This window comes from Pogona vitticeps, chromosome 4, assembly GCF_051106095.1.
Source record: "Pogona vitticeps strain Pit_001003342236 chromosome 4, PviZW2.1, whole genome shotgun sequence".
Classification (NCBI taxonomy): Eukaryota; Metazoa; Chordata; class Lepidosauria; order Squamata; family Agamidae; genus Pogona; species Pogona vitticeps.
In genome coordinates, this window is record NC_135786.1 from 87,179,817 (window position 1) to 87,196,376 (window position 16,560).

General features: G+C 41.9%; 2 protein-coding genes across 4 annotated transcripts in view; one reads left to right on the forward strand and one right to left on the reverse strand.

The window, feature by feature from the left end:
- Positions 1-2,182: 2,182 nt before the first annotated feature.
- GNG5 (G protein subunit gamma 5) lies at positions 2,183-5,794 on the reverse strand. Its single transcript, XM_020795050.3, has 3 exons — positions 5,573-5,794; positions 2,889-3,043; positions 2,183-2,474 (listed from the first exon to the last, which is right to left on the reverse strand). The coding sequence occupies exons 1-2, from the start codon at positions 5,651-5,653 to the stop codon at positions 2,918-2,920; spliced, it is 207 nt and encodes a 68-aa protein (XP_020650709.1). The 5' UTR covers positions 5,654-5,794; the 3' UTR covers positions 2,183-2,474; positions 2,889-2,917.
- Positions 5,795-10,276: 4,482 nt separating this feature from the next.
- SPATA1 (spermatogenesis associated 1) overlaps positions 10,277-16,560 on the forward strand; it is a 36,095-nt gene continuing 29,811 nt past the window's right edge. For all 3 annotated transcript variants that reach the window (XR_013544500.1, XM_020795049.3, XM_078392193.1), the window contains exon 1: positions 10,277-13,105. Coding sequence is in view for 2 of the 3 variants with exons in the window: in XM_020795049.3 (XP_020650708.3) it covers positions 12,992-13,105 (114 nt within the window). In the remaining variant the exon portion in view is untranslated. The remainder of the gene's footprint in view (positions 13,106-16,560) is intronic.

A 16,560-nucleotide genomic window follows, 5' to 3' on the forward strand; every position in this document is an offset into this window, starting at 1 on the left:
TTTTTCTGTACGACTATCAGTCTCTCACATCCTTGTGGAGGAATTTGACATACTCTTTTTTACAATGTTAGTTCAGTTCATTTGAGGTTTGCAGGCATTTATGCACAGCTCTTGTAAGGTCCTGCCACAGCGTTTCGGTTGGGTTAAAGTCTGGACTTTGACTGGGCCATTGCAACACCTTGACTCTTTCCTTTTTCAGCCATTCTGTTGTAGATTTGTTGGTATGTTTGGGATCATTGTCCCATTACATGATCCAGTTTCGGCTATGTTTTAGCTGTTGGACAGATAGCCTAACATTTGACTCTAGAATACTTTGGTATACAGAAGAGTTCACTGTAGACTCAATGACTGCAAGGTGCCCATGTCCTGGGGCTGCAAAACAAGCCCAAATCATCATCTCTCCACCAACATGTTTCACAGTTGCCATGAGATGTTTGGTTTTTGCCAAACATGGTGCTGTGCATTATGGCCAAACTCCACTTTGGTCTTGTCTGTCCAAAGGTCATTAGTCCAGAAATCTTGTGGTTTATTCAGATGCAACTTTGCAAACCTAAGCTGTACTGCCATCTTTTTTAGAGAGAAGGGGCTTTCTAGGGGCAACCCTTCCAAACAAACCAAACCTGTTCAGTCTTTTTCTAATTGTATTGTCATGAACTTTAATATTTCACATCCTAACTGAGGCCTGTAGAATCTGAGATGTAACTCTTGGGTTTTGTGCAATTTCTCTGAAAAGTGGCTGGTCTTTGACCGTAATAAAGTTCTATTTAGCTATCTATCTGAAAAGTGCACAGTCTGACCTTGCGGTCAATTTCTTAGATGCCCGTTCCTGGGAAGATGGGCAACTGTCTTGACTGATTTCCACCTGTTAATTATCTTGCTCACTGTGGAATGGACTTTAAGTTGTTTGAAAATGGCCTTATATCCCTTCCCAGATTGATAGACAGCAACAATTGCTTCTCTGCTGATGTGCTTCCTCATTGGTGTTGTGTGAACATACACACAAATGCTTCAGAGCAGCAAATTGCTAAAACTTCGGTTTTCGTAGAGGGGGGTCACACTTGCTGATGATCAATTACTCCGGAGCATTTGGTAAGCTGCACTGGGCTGCTACTTAGCCTCTTAATTCCTATGAAGCAGTAAGGGTGTACAGTACTTGGTTTTTCAGACATGGCTTCTCTATTTTGGCATTATTTCTGTTAAATAAATCATGGCACTGTGCAATACATCATTTGCTGTAGTTCATCTGAGGTATTTATCTAATTTTCAGATCAGCTGAGGACCAGATGATTTTTCATTATGTCCTGATATGAAAAATCATAGAATACAAAGAGGGTGTACTTTCTCTTTCATATGACTCTGTGTGTGTATGTATATATATAGGCCCTTTCTATTAATCATGCTGTATTTTATTTTAAGTTAACAGTGGATAATATTCAGACTTGCATCATGTTTAGAAATATGGTTTTGCTAGCAACTGCCTCTGGCATGTACGTTACATATCAATAGCTTTCTTATAAAACATCCATTGAAAAGGAAGAATTTCACTGAATGCTACATTTGAAAACAAGATATGATAGGCCATATTTAGACTTCAGGTCCTGCTCACGTATGAGATGGACAGTACTGTCATCCTTCAGTAATATCCATCACATCTCTCTCTATTCAGGATCTTAAACCACATCTTTGGTCAGCAAAGTAGGCAATATTACAATACAGTGGTGCCTCGCTGAACAGGCGCCCTGTTTAACGATGAAATCGCATACCGACAAACTTTTTGCAAACTTTTTGCATTGCAATGTTTTAAATGGGAAAAAATCGCTTTGCGATGATCGGTACCCTGTTTCGCTTACCGATTATCGCAAAGTGATGATTTCCCCCCAGCTGATCGGCGGTTCCAAAATGGCCGCTGGGTAAAAAAAATGGCCACCCACTGTGTTTAGGGACAGATTCCTCGTTTACCGGGCAGCGAAAATGGCTGCCGTATGGAGGATCTTCGCTTTACGGTGAGTTTTAAGCCCATAGGAAGGGGTTTCAATGCATTCCTATGGGCTTTTTAAGATCGCATAGCGACAAAATCGCTTTGCAGCGATTTTTGCTGCACCGATTAACGTTGCTATGCAAGGCACCACTGTACTGTATTTAACTTCATTAGCCAAGTAAGAAGCTCTGGTGCCACAGCCGCTCTGTGAAAACATCCTTTATTCAAGCTGTAAAACTCTGTGCTAAAATTCAAAGCCATTAAGTCAACTCTTTATTGTTTGAATATAAAATTGGTTCCCTCATGATACAGAAGTTATGCAACTAGAATACAATTTGTTTAGAGAGGTAGACTGTAAGAGTTTTGACAACAGTAGCAGTATTACTAGCTCTAAGTTGGCACATTAACACAAACTTCCTGTACAGGGTCCAAGACACCCTCCTTCACTTTCATATCCATCATATGCTTCAACAGTTGGGAAAAATTGTTAGAAGATCTGAAAAAGAGACACATGAAAAGAAATAAACTTACTAAAGATACACATGATATCCCCAAGATGAGTATCCAATTTGAGAGAACTGTTTCCAGTACAGTACTAGACCTAACTCATTGAACTGGATTCTTAGAGTAGCTGATGATAAACAGAACAAACAACCAAAAGACAAAAATACTCTGAATAGAGCAGCCCCCTCTCATTACTCAGCACAAAGCTTTTAAGGTTAAAATGGAGTTTATCAGCTGGCTTTCTTACATATAGAGTATCTGCAGCACAACAGAAGAGTGTAAAATACAGTTCCATCTGTATCTCAAAAGCAAATCTGACTTTGTGAAACTACAATTTTAATTTTGTAGACATGGGGCTGCTCTCCTTTCCAAAAACAAAAGTCAAGCAATTAACACAAAGACTTACCATGAAAAGATCACATCTATTTCACCGTATTAGAGAAATGAACAGACTTTCTGTGGTTTAAATGGATTTATACTTGAAGAGACGCCTGTTAGCAAAGGATCATGGTGTGCATTTTGCAAACAAAACTGCTTTAAGTCAGCTGCAGCTTGTGAAACCTGAAAAGAGAAATCACCTTTACATGACTTGACAGTACATTAAATTGATCAGATTGTAAAGTACTGCAAATCCGTCAAAAAGACAAATCCCATCCTGCATTGTGTGTTAGAAAATGACTATAATAACTAGCTGATGGAGATTCTCCATCAACCTAGCAGAGGATCTGAAAATACCATTGCCAAACTTAACCACCCTTGCCCTCAGAAGATTGTCATGGACTATGTTTTGCATCAGGAGGAATTCTGACCTTGCATCTTCTCTAAGGACACAGCTCAGAGAAAACCAAGTCTTCACTGAATTCACTGCAAACTATTACTTCAGGGGTGGAAGGGGAGAGAATGGCTCTAACATTTTGGCCAATATCCTATTGCTTAGTGTAGTAAATTGCACTAGAGTAGGCTCAATGGGGATTTGGGCCTTCCATATACTTTATGTTCTTTCATTAATGGTCTTCATGTGGTGAAGACAAGAATAGGCCACATGAACTGACATCACCATGTGTTAGTCCATTGTAGACAAATTAACAAACTCCATTGATTCAAATGGGCTTAATTCCAGCTACAACTTTAGTACATAAAGTTACAATTAGAATAAGCCTATTTGAATCAACTGAAACTAGGGAGGAGTGGACTCCCCACTGAGTCAACTGGTCAACTCTAGTGCAATTTACTACAATAAGCAATAGCATTCTGGCCAATATTTAATCCAGGCTGTGATGGGGCAATCTGCCCCCATCATGATTTCCCCATCCTTCACCTGGTCCTGTACCTGCCTCACTACTAGCAAGCCTAAAAATGTACAGGATCCTTCAACACTCTGACAATGAAATGTGAATTAACGGGAAATGTTATGGACTCAGGAGCTTTTAATATCAATCACTTCCATAACTTGGACACGGAAAATAGTAGAATATTTATTGAATGAAATCCAGTAGTAAGTTGCAACTACAGTAGATCCATCGAATCAATGGAACTGACACAGGACCTGGCTCATCCAATCCCCACTAATTCAATGGGTCTACTTCTAGGAATGACTTACTATTGGATTTCTGCCATTGTCTCGGGAGTGCAAAAATACATTTCATTATCAAAGCTAAATATGTTGTGCTGAACATCCCAAACCAAGGAAAGGACAGGTGCCCTAGGGCACACTATTTGAGAAATCTTGTTTCCATAGGATATAGGTAGCTTGTGACTATGATGCCTTCCCAGATTTTGGAGTGAGATGCTCCCTATTATGTCAAGAGATCCCAAATAATTGAGTTTTATGGAAAAGCCTGCAAAAGTACAAAAGGGTGCCTATGAATATTTGTTAACTTGTTTAAACGGAATTGTCTGTGAGTTAGCAGATCCTACCTCAAAATAACTTTGCTGTGTGCCTTTATAGAAGATATTTCACAAATGGATGAGTGAAAAAGAGCTCTGAGATCTACCAATGAATTTCTGGATAATCTGCATTATCTCAGCAAGAAATGATCCCGACCCTTTCACAATAGTAACAACCACTGAAGCTTCTCCTCTATCATGCATTATACTCATGAAAGGAGGAATGGGGAGTCAGGGAGGATATTTTTATGCAGGAACACAATGAGATGTGTTTAATGCTTCTGCTCAATTTCCGGGCTCAGAATTCTTTAATTTTAAGCATAAGTTTTTTGCCTCAGGCTCCAGCTGGGCAGATCTTGGTAACTACAGTACTGTAAAACTTTGAAAGCAGACCCCTCACGCTTAAATCCACCCATCGCTGAGCAGCTTGGATGCGTGTGTAGGTATCTGAGTGAGAGGCGCCGAGGGCTGCGAGCTCTGAAGGAAACCGCTACCAAAGGATAGTTATTAATCTCTCTTCTTCCTTCTCAAGGCCGAGCACGAAACCCGCGAACTCGACTGGAAGTGCCTTCAAACCCGAGGCAACGGCTCGCCAGGTTTCTTTGGGCCTTGGCCCATTTTGCCCCGTTTTGCGGCCAGGGCGGGCTCCCAAGCGGGGGTCACCAAGCGGGGCTTTTGCCTTTCCCTTCCCTCGTCTCCAGAGCGAGCCGGATCCCAAAAGCCCATGGAGACCCGCACCCTTCGTGACCCGCCTTTGGAGAGGAAGCCAGGATGAGTCCAAGAAGGGCAACTCTAACGGGTACCGGGGGCTCGGAAGGAGGCGAAGGGCCGTGAAGCGGAGAAGATCCGCGGCTCCTCGGAGGAGACCCGGACCCGCCCAAAGGCGCTCTTCCTCACGTCCAGCTCCTTGAGAGCCGTCTGTATGTTGGCTGCCCCGGGGCAGCTGGCTGGCACTCTGCACATGGGCAGGGGCTCTCCTGCCCCACTCCCCTCCGCGTCCGAGAGGAGGGAGGCCCTGAGACGCCAGCAGCCCCACGACGGGCCGGCTCGCCACAGCCTCCCGGGGATGGGGGGGCAGGTGGGTGCCCCCATGAAGCGCTCTCCCCACCCAGAGGGCGCGGCAATGGCGACCGCCGAGCCGCTCGCTCGCTCGCTCGCCTCCGCCGCCCTCGTTCCTCCTCCGCCGCCGCCGCCGGATCTCACCTTCACGCGGCTCACGCTGGCCTCGAGGCGCAGCTGCTGCACCACCTTCCTCATGGCCGCGACGTTAGAGGACCCCGACATGGCCCTCCTCTCTCACACACACATACACACACAAAAACCGACACAGAGAGAGAGAGACGCCGAGCGGCCGCCGCCTTGTTGCTGAGGGCTGCGAGGGCGGGCGGCTTCTCGCAACTTTCGAGCAAGTTTCCGGCCCTCGGCCAACTCTCCCGCCCCTAGACTCGTAATGGCGGGACTCGCCCGAGGCGCTCGCTGGCGGGCTCCGCTGGGAAGCCGGCGGTCTCGGATTTACACTCGCCCACAAACACACCCCGCCGAGCGGAAGTCAGGGTGGGTCGTGGAAAAGTAGGGCGGAAAGCCGAACCGAAAGAAACAGAAACGAAGTCTTCACCAACTTTCGCCCCGACGCTTTTTTAAAAAAATGTGACTCACGATTATGTCCGGGAAGAGGTCTTTAAGCCTCCTCGCTGGTCCCAACCGGAGCAGGCCTTTTGAATCATTTGCGGAAAGAAAGGCCGACGCTTCCCCAAATCCCACCGATTCGACGAATCTACTCCGTTTAGGACCAGCGACTGGATGGAGGCCTTACTCCGTAGCCTGGTACAGCAAGGCCGGCTAAAAATCTATTTAGGGTCCCTCAAGCATTTCGTAGAGAAATGGGCCGAAGTCCACGCAAAAAATGGTGCTAAAGAAAGCCTTGTCCTGAAGGCGCCACGAGATGATTTATTGCTGTTAGTGTCGTTATACTTTTAGGGAAGGAGCCTGTTTTCCGCTCCACCCCGCCTGTCACATCAGGGAAGACTGGACATTTTTTCTCCAGCAAATACAGTATTTCGATCCTTTGTGTGGAAGACGATTTGTGTTCGCACCCACCCAGGAAATGTTTCAAGCGTGACAGTCCGCTATGAAATGGAGGACGAAGCTTCTGCCTGCTGCCCGTTGGTTTTGAGCTGACAGGGCGGAGGGGGAAAAATGCCTTGACCTTCACTGAAAGTTTGTGTGTGTGTGTGTGTGTGTGTGTGTGGAGGGTGCAAGTGAGGTCGCACTTGTAAAAGTAACGTAAAACATTTCATGGCGGAGTACACAGCATAACTGCTCTCATCTTGCTTCATATCCACAGCCTTCCACCTACGATTTACAGTATGCAGTATAAGAAAGAGCAAGTTGTACTTGCAATAGAGAGTAGAGAGTTAACGGTGATTTTTTAAAAACCTGAGTGAAGATCGGGTTGGAAAAAGTGAACAGCGGTGCGTTCTGTTTCTGGTGGAATCGATGCGGTCTAATCCTAAATCAAGTTACGAGACTGCATCTGGAGAAGTAGGTTAAAGTCCACGAATGTCGAATAAAAGGTATTTTAAGGTGTCGCAAGACCCTTTGTCGTTGCGAGATTAAGGATCTGTCGCTTCCTATAGTCCGTTCTCACTTTTGCCACGGCATTGGAAAAAAATCGCACGAAAGGGAACCGGAATTCTCCTCCGAAGGATGGGGGTTTCATTTTAATTTTGCTTATTTCTATGGTCCTGTGTGGGGCTGTGTCTACACAACAAATGGGGCGGGGTGGAGGTGAGTTCAGAGTTACAGTACTTGAATTTGGCTTCAACGGTTGCTGGGTACAGTATAAGGCTAGCCCGCTTCACCTTGTGGGAGGACAATCCCATTGGGGAGGGGCATTTTTTGTTTTTGCTTTTGCTCAGATTTGCCAATTGATTCATAAGTAAGAGAAATGAAAACTTTAGTTAATTGATCTTCTCTGCCACAGTTATCTTGGTATAGTTTTCCATGAATTGTGGAAAGCAACAAAAGACTAATTCTTTCGGTTCATCAACATCTTTGTTCAAGTGTTCTAGCAGCTGTGCCCTGTAGCTGATAAAGGATTCACTCTCCTCCCTCCCAAGTTATGCAAAGACCTTTAAAAAAACCTTTTATTGTCGCCAAGCCTTTTAAAAATCGTTATGGATCTATTGTAGCAGCATTTCAAGAGAGGGGAGCTCCTGGGGAGCAAAGGACCAATTATTGTGTATGAGGACTTTGAGAAAATACAAGTCTTTTTAAAAGGATCTGTTGGCACTAGCGATTTTTTTTTTAAAAAAGTCTAATTAGGGACTGGAGGGAGTTAAATTGATACACAAAGAAGGGAGCAAGCTACTTCTGCCTCTCCCTGTCACTGATCTCCTGTGTGTGGAGTCTTTTTATGCGATTCTGAAACTTGATTTTCCTGGGTTCTGGCTCACATAAAGTTTTCTACTTCAGAACTATTGCTTTTCATGTGAGCAAGTTGACAACAGAGGGAACAGGTTTGCATGCTACCTTTATTACACGTGAAACAATAAAAAGAATACCTACATAGGTTGTCATTGGCATGCTTTACTCACCATCATCATAAATTGAAAAGTCAAAATTTTGAACCCCCGCTTAAAACAAAATCTTCACCAACATATCCTGTGGACTGAGGTATGCCGACCCTTTCAGTAGGGTTACAAAGTTTATGTTTAAATAGTGCCACTTAAGTCTTTTTCATAAACTTTTTTCTAGAGAACTGTGAGGTTCCGTGAATAATTATCAACATGGGTTCTAAATTCACACATTTACTTTCGAACAGGACTGCTCTGAAAAAAATTATTCCACAGTGCATCTCAAGGAACTTCACAGATTATTGTTCAATGAACAAGTGTTCTGACATACATTATTTAAATTGTGGATTGAAGTAATCCACTGGTGGCAGTGAGAAGAAAACGCAACATGAACTTTTGTGAGGGAAAATCATGTAGGGGCCACAAGGGCAAATGTCACAATTGGTGTTCAGCAGCAGGATACGAAATAATCCAGTAAAGCCAAAGTTTTAAAGTGAATTTTCTGGAGTTGTGGGTACCTTTTAGTCAGAGGTCTTTGGTAAAGAAGTGGGTGACCTGCTAGAGCTATTGTGGAAAAGCTTAGTGGTGGGGCTTCTGAACCCAGATATGGGGGAACTAAGGATAAGTAACTGACTCAAAAGGAAAAATTCTTTTTTTTTGTTTTTGTTTACCTCAGGATTTGAAATACCCAATGGGCTAGCTTGAAATCCAAGGCTCTGAGAGATAAGTGAGCACTAATGGATAAAAATGGAAGCCAGAGGTCAGAGTGGATCTGAGGTGATAGGAAAATAAAAAGCAGAGGCTTGAAAATAGAATTTGTCTTGTGTCTGGAGGCAAGACGGTTGTCTCAGACCAAGAAATAGCATGGCTGGTGTGCCAGAGAAAGTGTAGCCATCTTTAGCTGCCTAATGAAAGCTACATAGTACCCCAGAAAAATACTGGGAAAGAAAACAGCAGTAAAGGTGTTTTAAAAAGAGGCATGCAATAGAAATCAGTTCCTTTTTATTAAAGTACATACTTATGTCACCCAAAAGAACTAAAAAGTCAGTAATGGAAATTGATCCCTAAGAGGTTGAGAGAAATGGAAACCCTCAAATTCAGGGTGAGGAAGAAACTGAGGGACCTGTATTGATTGCCTCAGAGGGAGAAAATATTCAAAGCTCCCAATATTTTGAAAAATGGAAGTTGAAACAGGAATTCAATCTTAAAGAATTAGGGATTAGAGCCAAAGCTGAAGATAGAGCTAAGGAACTAGAGATTAGAGCTAAAGCTGAGCAAGAAAAAAGACAAATGGAATATCAAATAGAGATGAAAAGATTGGAAATTGCTGCTCAAAATAACAACAACTCTAGTGAGGGAAATCTCTCAAAAATCGATCTAAAGAAATTTCCCCAATATAGGAAAGGAGATTGCCCTGAATCTTTCCTGATTTCATTTGAGAGAGCGTGCCGGGACTTTGAGATTAAGGATGATGAAAGGATGATAGTGTTGAGATCACAAATAAGTGGAGATTTAGCTGAGCTTTATTCTCAGATGCCTCTGGAGCAAACTAGAGATTTTGAGGCATATAGAAAAATGGTATATTCTAGATTTGGCATAAATGCAGAACACCTTAGAAGAAAATTTTGTTCCCTTACCAAAAAGCCTGAAAACTTTTCTGCCCAAATGGGGGGGTTATTGATTCAATGTTTGGACAAATGGATGGAGTGTGAAAATGTCACTTCTCTACACCAAATGAAAAATGTAGTTGGTTTAAAACAATTTTATTCAGTGTTGCCAGGAGATTATTCAGAAGTACTCAAGCTACTGGAAGCCATTTTAGAGACAGACCCTCATTTCCAGAGCACAGTCATCTGAAACCTAATAGTCCTGAGGGAAAAGTTAATAAGGCCCTTTGTTTTGAACCCAAAGCCAGTAAACAATGTTATGTGTGTGGAGAGACAGGCCATTTTTGGGCTCAGTGTGAGACTCAAAATACTAGGGATTGTAATCAGCATAAAGGTGGAGATTCCAGTCCCCCTAAAAAGGTGTTTTGTGTACAGCATAATAAAACAGCTAATGCGGCTGTTGAAACTAGCTGTGGAGCTGTTGCCATAGCAGCACAAGTAACAGAAGGGTCAGAGAGCCAAGATCTCCCTGAGGCCAGGGTTGTTCAGTGCTTTCTGATAGAATGTAATCAGAATCTTCTATGTAGCTCAAAAGATGTTATTTATGTTAATAATAATAAGTATATAGCACTCAAAGATTCTTGTTCACAAGTTACAGTATGTCACCCTGATATAGTCCCAAAGAAAAATATGTTAGACCATGAAAATAGTTCTATTAAAGAGATTGGTTCTGAAACAGTGGTGCTGCCTGTGGCAAAAATACCAATGAGATATAAGGGATGGTCAGGAGTTTGGAAGGTGGCCATATCTGATCAAATTCCTGCCCCATGTTTAATAGATCTGGATTTAGCTGAGCATGTGCAGAGTGTTTTTGTGACAACTTGCTCTCAGGGAAGGCAAATTGAAGCCACTGAGGGACAAGATGGAAATCTTCCTGAAATAAGAGGAGAGACACAGGAAATCTGGTTATTCTGAGAAACTCTAAGAATCTATATTTCATCAAAGAACAAAAGGAAGACCCTACCTTAAATGAGTGCTTTGCACAAGTTAAGAAAATTCTACTGACCCCTGAAAATCCTGAATGATGTCCCAGTCTAGAGGAAAACCCTGAGATAGTAGAAATAGCTGAGGTGGTCATATTGAAAATTTTTAATAATACTTCCTTTATTTTAGAACAGAAGGAAGATACCACCCTGATTCCGTGTTTAGAGAAAGCCAAAGAATCTTCCTTCCCATTATCTCCTGAATATCCAGAGAGGTTCTAGGTTGATAAACACCTGTTATATAGGGAAGTTTTATTAACATCTCATAGGAGTGGAGATGGACGTCTCAAACAGCTAACTGCCCCTGTAAAATATAGGGAGAAGTCCTTAGAAGTAACAGAGCCAAGCTTGGGGGGTACTCATGCAAAGGAGGAAGGCTTGTATGAAGCCCAGGAAAGAGCATTCTGTCCTAAGGACAAAGTGGTGAGGCTGAGACTCATAGAAAGGAGTGAATTGCTGTTGGCATGGTCAGAACCTGTGGATTTGTTGCGGCAGAACTGGAGTGCTTAGGAGTCTAGTTGCTCTGCAGCTGCAAAAGCACTTAAAACTTGCAATGCAAAACCCTACCTAAGAAACCAAATATTAAAGATATAGAACCAGATGATGAAAATCCCAATGCATCTAAAATATTTTTTCAGGATTTTGCCTGATATGCTTACAGAGACTAACATGGCTACCTCGTCCAAAGCTACTTTTAAGCAGCAGCCTGACATGTAGAAATCAGGCTTTCCCTGTTAATCTGTACCAATAAATAGGAAAAGAATAGCTAAATTTCCTAAATTTGCTAAATTTACAAGTGTTAGCTGTTGTTAAAAACATATGAGTAAGGCCAGGTCTCTAAACCAAGTAGTTGAAGGGACAGGAATATTTGTGTCTTCTTAATGAAGCAAATAGTTGTAAAAAGGGTAGAATCAGAAAAACAAAAACCATAAGGCCTTATTTTATGTTGGTCCCTTCGATAATGGTCTTCATGCAGCGACGACAAGAATAGGGCACATGAACTGAGCACCACCATGTCTGTGGCAAATTATCTTTTCCCTTCTCAAAAGGGGTATAAGGAACAGATTAATGTCAGATAAAGTAGTTCACAATCAGTTATCATCTGTCTGATTCTTTGGCCTGATCCCAAGTTTGTCTGCCCTGGAGAATTTTAAATTAATTTTTCTGACCATATGATGAACCAGTGGTTTAGGTATCCAGCTGCAGAGGCACAGGTTGGGAGTGTGATTCCCCACTGTTCCTCGACAGGGGCAGGTATTGATGATCCTTAGGGGACTCTTCCAGCCCTGCAGTTCTAAGATTATATCTACAGACCTATTAAGCCAGCATCTTTGGAACTTAACTCTAATATGTTTTGCTTAAGAATAGATATTATTAATTTTTGTGCTATATAAATTGTATTTTAGCCAGTGGCAATGAAAAAGCATATTAATTTTTGTATGATTATTATTAATATGAGGGATGGGAAGACAACCGAAAAACTGGCAAATTCAAGTATTAATTCTTGAAAGACTGCATCTCTCATTATGAGCTTGTTTGGATGTTGAGATCATCAGGAGAGGTCTTTCTCTTGGTTCTTCCACCCTCACACATGTATTTGGTGGGGACATGAGAAAAGACGTTCTCTGCTGCTCTGAAACTCTGGTTCTCCCTCCCATGGCAGGCAAGGCTGTCCCTTTCTTTGCTGTTCCCCAAGTAGACAAAGCCTACTTTCCCTTTATAAGGGAAATAAGGGGAAGACAGGGTTTCCCTTATAGATGCACTGTCTAAGAGGTTTTGTTTTAATGGGATTGTTTCTGCTTTTGTTGCTTTTCCTGTTCTACTGCGTTTTTATTCACTATTTTTAATATCTTTGTTTAATTCTTTTTAAATATTGTAATTGTTTGTTGTTTTTAGCTATAGGCCAACTTGGATCGTTTTAAGGAGAAAGGTGGGATATAAATATTTTAAATAAATAAATAATGATTCGTAGTTTACTATTCTTCAGGCACCTAATTCATTGAAGGATATTTCGACAGATTTCTGACCAGTGCCTTTTAGTATAGCTTGAACTGCATAGCCCAGGTGTCCAAATACATGTTGTTTTTATTCTACATGGCAATTATCTCCATGTAAGCAACATAAATAAAAGGAGAACTTTGATTACTAAAGCAGATCTCAATTACACAGTCCTGGTTACACAATTCACTTTGTTGCTTAGGTGATAATTATTTGTATTGAGGGAGTGTTTACCTCAAAGAGTGGATTTGGATCCTTTCAGTTTGTTTTCATTAGAAACAAAGTCTTTTGCTGCTCTGAAGCTGTCTGTTTTAAATCCAAAATTTGCAGGACATGGAAACTTGTATGGAGTGTGATACCTTGCCTCTCAGAAAGGATATACCATTACTATGCTAAATAATGCTTGGTTATAAAATATATGATTGGGGGAAAAAACTATCCAGAACTCTCCGTGAGCCAGGACAGAAATCAAGGAATATGCCATCCAGTCAGATGAGACCTCCTACATCAGAGGTGAGAAAAGTAAACTGAGAAAATATGTATAGTAGTTTTTAAAGTCAGTCTACACTATCTTGTGACATTTAGTGCTTTTTACAGATACAGTAAAGAATAGCATATACAGTGGTGCCTCGCTTAACGAGCGCCTCGCTGAGCGATGAAATCGCTTAACGAGGCACTCTGGGCCATCACTGGAGCATTCGATCAGCGATGGCCCCTATGGGGATTTTTCGCTTTGCGATATTCGCTAAGCGATTCACTTAGCGAATATCGCATAACGAAGCGGGGGAGAACAGCTGATCAGCGGTTCCAAAACGGCTGTCGGAAGGTCCGTGCCGCATTTTCGCGCCCTGCCCTCGCTTACCGAGGGCGCGAAAATGGCGTCGCTATGGCGGAACCTCGCTTAACAGTGAGTTTTCAAGCCATAGGAACGCATTGAACAAAGTTCAATGCGTTTCTATGGCTTTTAAAATCCCATTTAGCGATGTTTCGCTATAGCGAAGGTTAATCTGGAACGGATTAACCTCGCTATGCGAGGCACCACTGTACTGTACTGTGAACAAAGAAACGGCATCTACATAATGGTTTGCAATTTTGCACTTGGTCTGATTTTAGACAACAGCCAAAGAATGCTTAGATATTTCACTAAAGTGAACACTGGTCCAGATTTTGCAAAAATTTTCCTTTGTCGCTAACAATAATTAATTTTCACTAATGCAATAAGAAATTAAGTCTCATTGGTGTTCATTTGTCCGTCTCCATTTGGAGTCCAGATTATAGCAGTACTGTAAAGCATTGCAGCTGATCGAACTGTAACGTTCCTTAGCTATCCTCTGGAGCATTCCATGTCAAACAGAACTGAAATGTATTCTCGAAGGCTTTCACGGCCGGGATCCAATGGTTGTTGTAGGTTTTTTGGGTTGTTTTGCTGTGTTCTGGAGGTTTTTCTTTCTAACATTTTGCCAGTCTCTGTGGCTGGCACCTTCAGAGTTCTGTCCTCTGAAGATGCCGGCCACAGAGGCTGGTGAAACATTAAGAAGAAAAATTCCAGAACATGGCAAACAGCCTGAAAAACCTACAACAACCATCAAAACTGAAATGCTGTTAGAAACGGAATGTAACAGCCTATGTAGTGGGGCAGTGAGAGGTAGCTGCTTTCATGCTGCCATTACATTTAGAGCATAATAACTGTGCCAACATAATGGAAGGAGGAGCTTCTTGATTAGGTTGACAAAACCCTGTTTTCCTAATTATGGCCACCCCACTCTAATCCCATGAAATTTACCAAGAATCACGAAATTGCCATCCAGGCAGACTGGATTGCAATCAAGTTCTGGTAAACTCAGTTGTACCTTTAAGGAAAACATATTTTGAAAGGGTTGCATGAATAAGAGATTTTTACCTCCTTGAAAATCAAGTTTTATCAGGAATATTTTAGTGGTAACACAATGTTAAGCGATGATATATTCAACAAAGCCCCATCACAGAATGGGTCAAATTGGCCATCTCCAGTGAGAGGTGATTACAGCCTGGCAGCGGGCAAAGTGAATCTGGAGTTACCATTATATCCTGTTGGGAGAGACCATCCAAACATTTTAATCTTCTCCAGATTTTGAGTGTTATAATATATGACAAGCTCAGAAACTTCAGCTGAACCATAATATAGTAACCAGACTGTTAGCTTCCAGGTGAATGCAACACCAGTTACCAAAGCTGTTGGCTCCATGTCTGCTACAAGATACTTACCTGTGAAGAATTAGGGTAGCCTGAATCTGTATCCTAACTATTTACAGTCTCAGCATTGAATTTTTCTTCTATGTTCCACTCTTATTGGAAGGGAGAATCAGCTTGTTTCTGACGTCACTAAAACTATGTGGATGGGAAGCAGGAGTAAGATACGTACAAAGTGGGAATTAATGTTTAAACAGTGCAGCAACATTTTTATGATGATGGCTTTACAGGAGACCCCCATATGTATGGGGTTATATGATAGCTTGGACTTAAACCATATAAGGCTTTATAGGTAATCATAATCAATAATGGCTGTTGTGGGTTTTTCGGGCTCTTTGGCCATGCTCTGAAGGTTGTTCTTCCTAACGTTTTGCCAGTCTCTGTGGCCGGCATCTTCAGAGGACAGCACTCTGCTGTCCTCTGAAGTGCTCTCCTCGGAAGATGCCGTCCACAGAGACTGGTGAAACGTTAGGAAGAACAACCTTCAGAACACGGCCAAAGAGCCCGAAAAACCCACAACAACCATTAGATCCCGGCTGTGAATGCCTTCGTGAATACATAATCAATAAGCTGAATTGAGCCCAGAAACAAACTGGCAGCTATTAATATATCATTTTTGTGGCGCTTCATAATGTCAGAGATATGCCAGCTTTAAGAAGTTGTTTTATTCATATTTAATTTCTACTGCTGCCTTTGTAAGATTATTAGATAAATTGTGTTTTCCATACATTGATTATACTTCTAGTGTTTTTTATGATTTATCCTCTTCTTCAATTTGTGTCCTTCACTCCATTCTTCTTGCTTAATTTTTAGTCTCTCCCATGCCTTTTTCTTAAACTGCAGCCTGCAACCCCATCAAGATGCTTTTTATGTTGTTGACATCAGTTGCCCTTTTACTTTACTCTCAGACAGGAAGAAAGATGGCTGCACCATATTCAGGTCCTGGAACCCAGTTCTGACATGTTAACTCTGTAGTACAAAATTGACTACCCATTTCCCCCATCCCCACTCCTTACAGGAATTCCATCTGGTATGTTTAACTCCTCTTTCTCATACTTGGGACAAAGCAGTGGTGCTTATGTGCTTTGAAACTGCAGTTTAGCAATGCTCCATAGGAGGAAGACAGAGAAATCTGAGGTACACAGAAGTCGCACACATCTGTTATTTCCATCGCAGTGCTCTTGTTAGTTTTGCTGCTCTCCTATATGTATATAATATTACAACATAGTGGCTGAAATCATGTTGTGCTACTCTGCTGGGCATAAATTATGATGACATCATCATCCAGTGATGTTAATCTTTACTTTAAAGCTTTTCCCCCCATGTCAGGTTCAGGTTCTGAAGCCACCTATGGATCACTTGATTTGAGGAAGCCTTGGGATGGAGGGGGATGAGCCTTTAATATTGGAAAACTGCCAATAAAAAATCTAGACAGTAGTCCCAAGGCAGAGGAAGGGTGCCTGGCAGCAGCAAAAATAATTTTACAGTATTTTCTTTAATTAAGAAAAAAAATCCAGAAAAAAATGCCAAAAAAAAGAAAGGAAAGGACTCCAAGATGGAAACATGGCAGGCAGACATCCAAGATGAGAGCACCAGACATCAGCATACAGTAATACCACGAGGAACAGCTAGAGCACTCATCACTGTGTTCCTGGTCCTTGCACATATTCAAAATTCCCACTCCCCTTGGACCTTTTGATCAGCTGTCAGCAGCCCTCATGTTATTGGATGAAAAAATT

Coding starts and splice junctions, on each gene's coding strand:
- GNG5 (XM_020795050.3), bottom strand. CDS start 5,653: ATGTCGGGGTCCTCTAACGTCGCGGCCATGAGGAAGGTGGTGCAGCAG. Junction 3,044..5,572: donor CCAGCGTGAGCCGCGTGAAG/GTGAGATCCGGC, acceptor TTCTCTTTTCAG/GTTTCACAAGCTGCAGCTGA.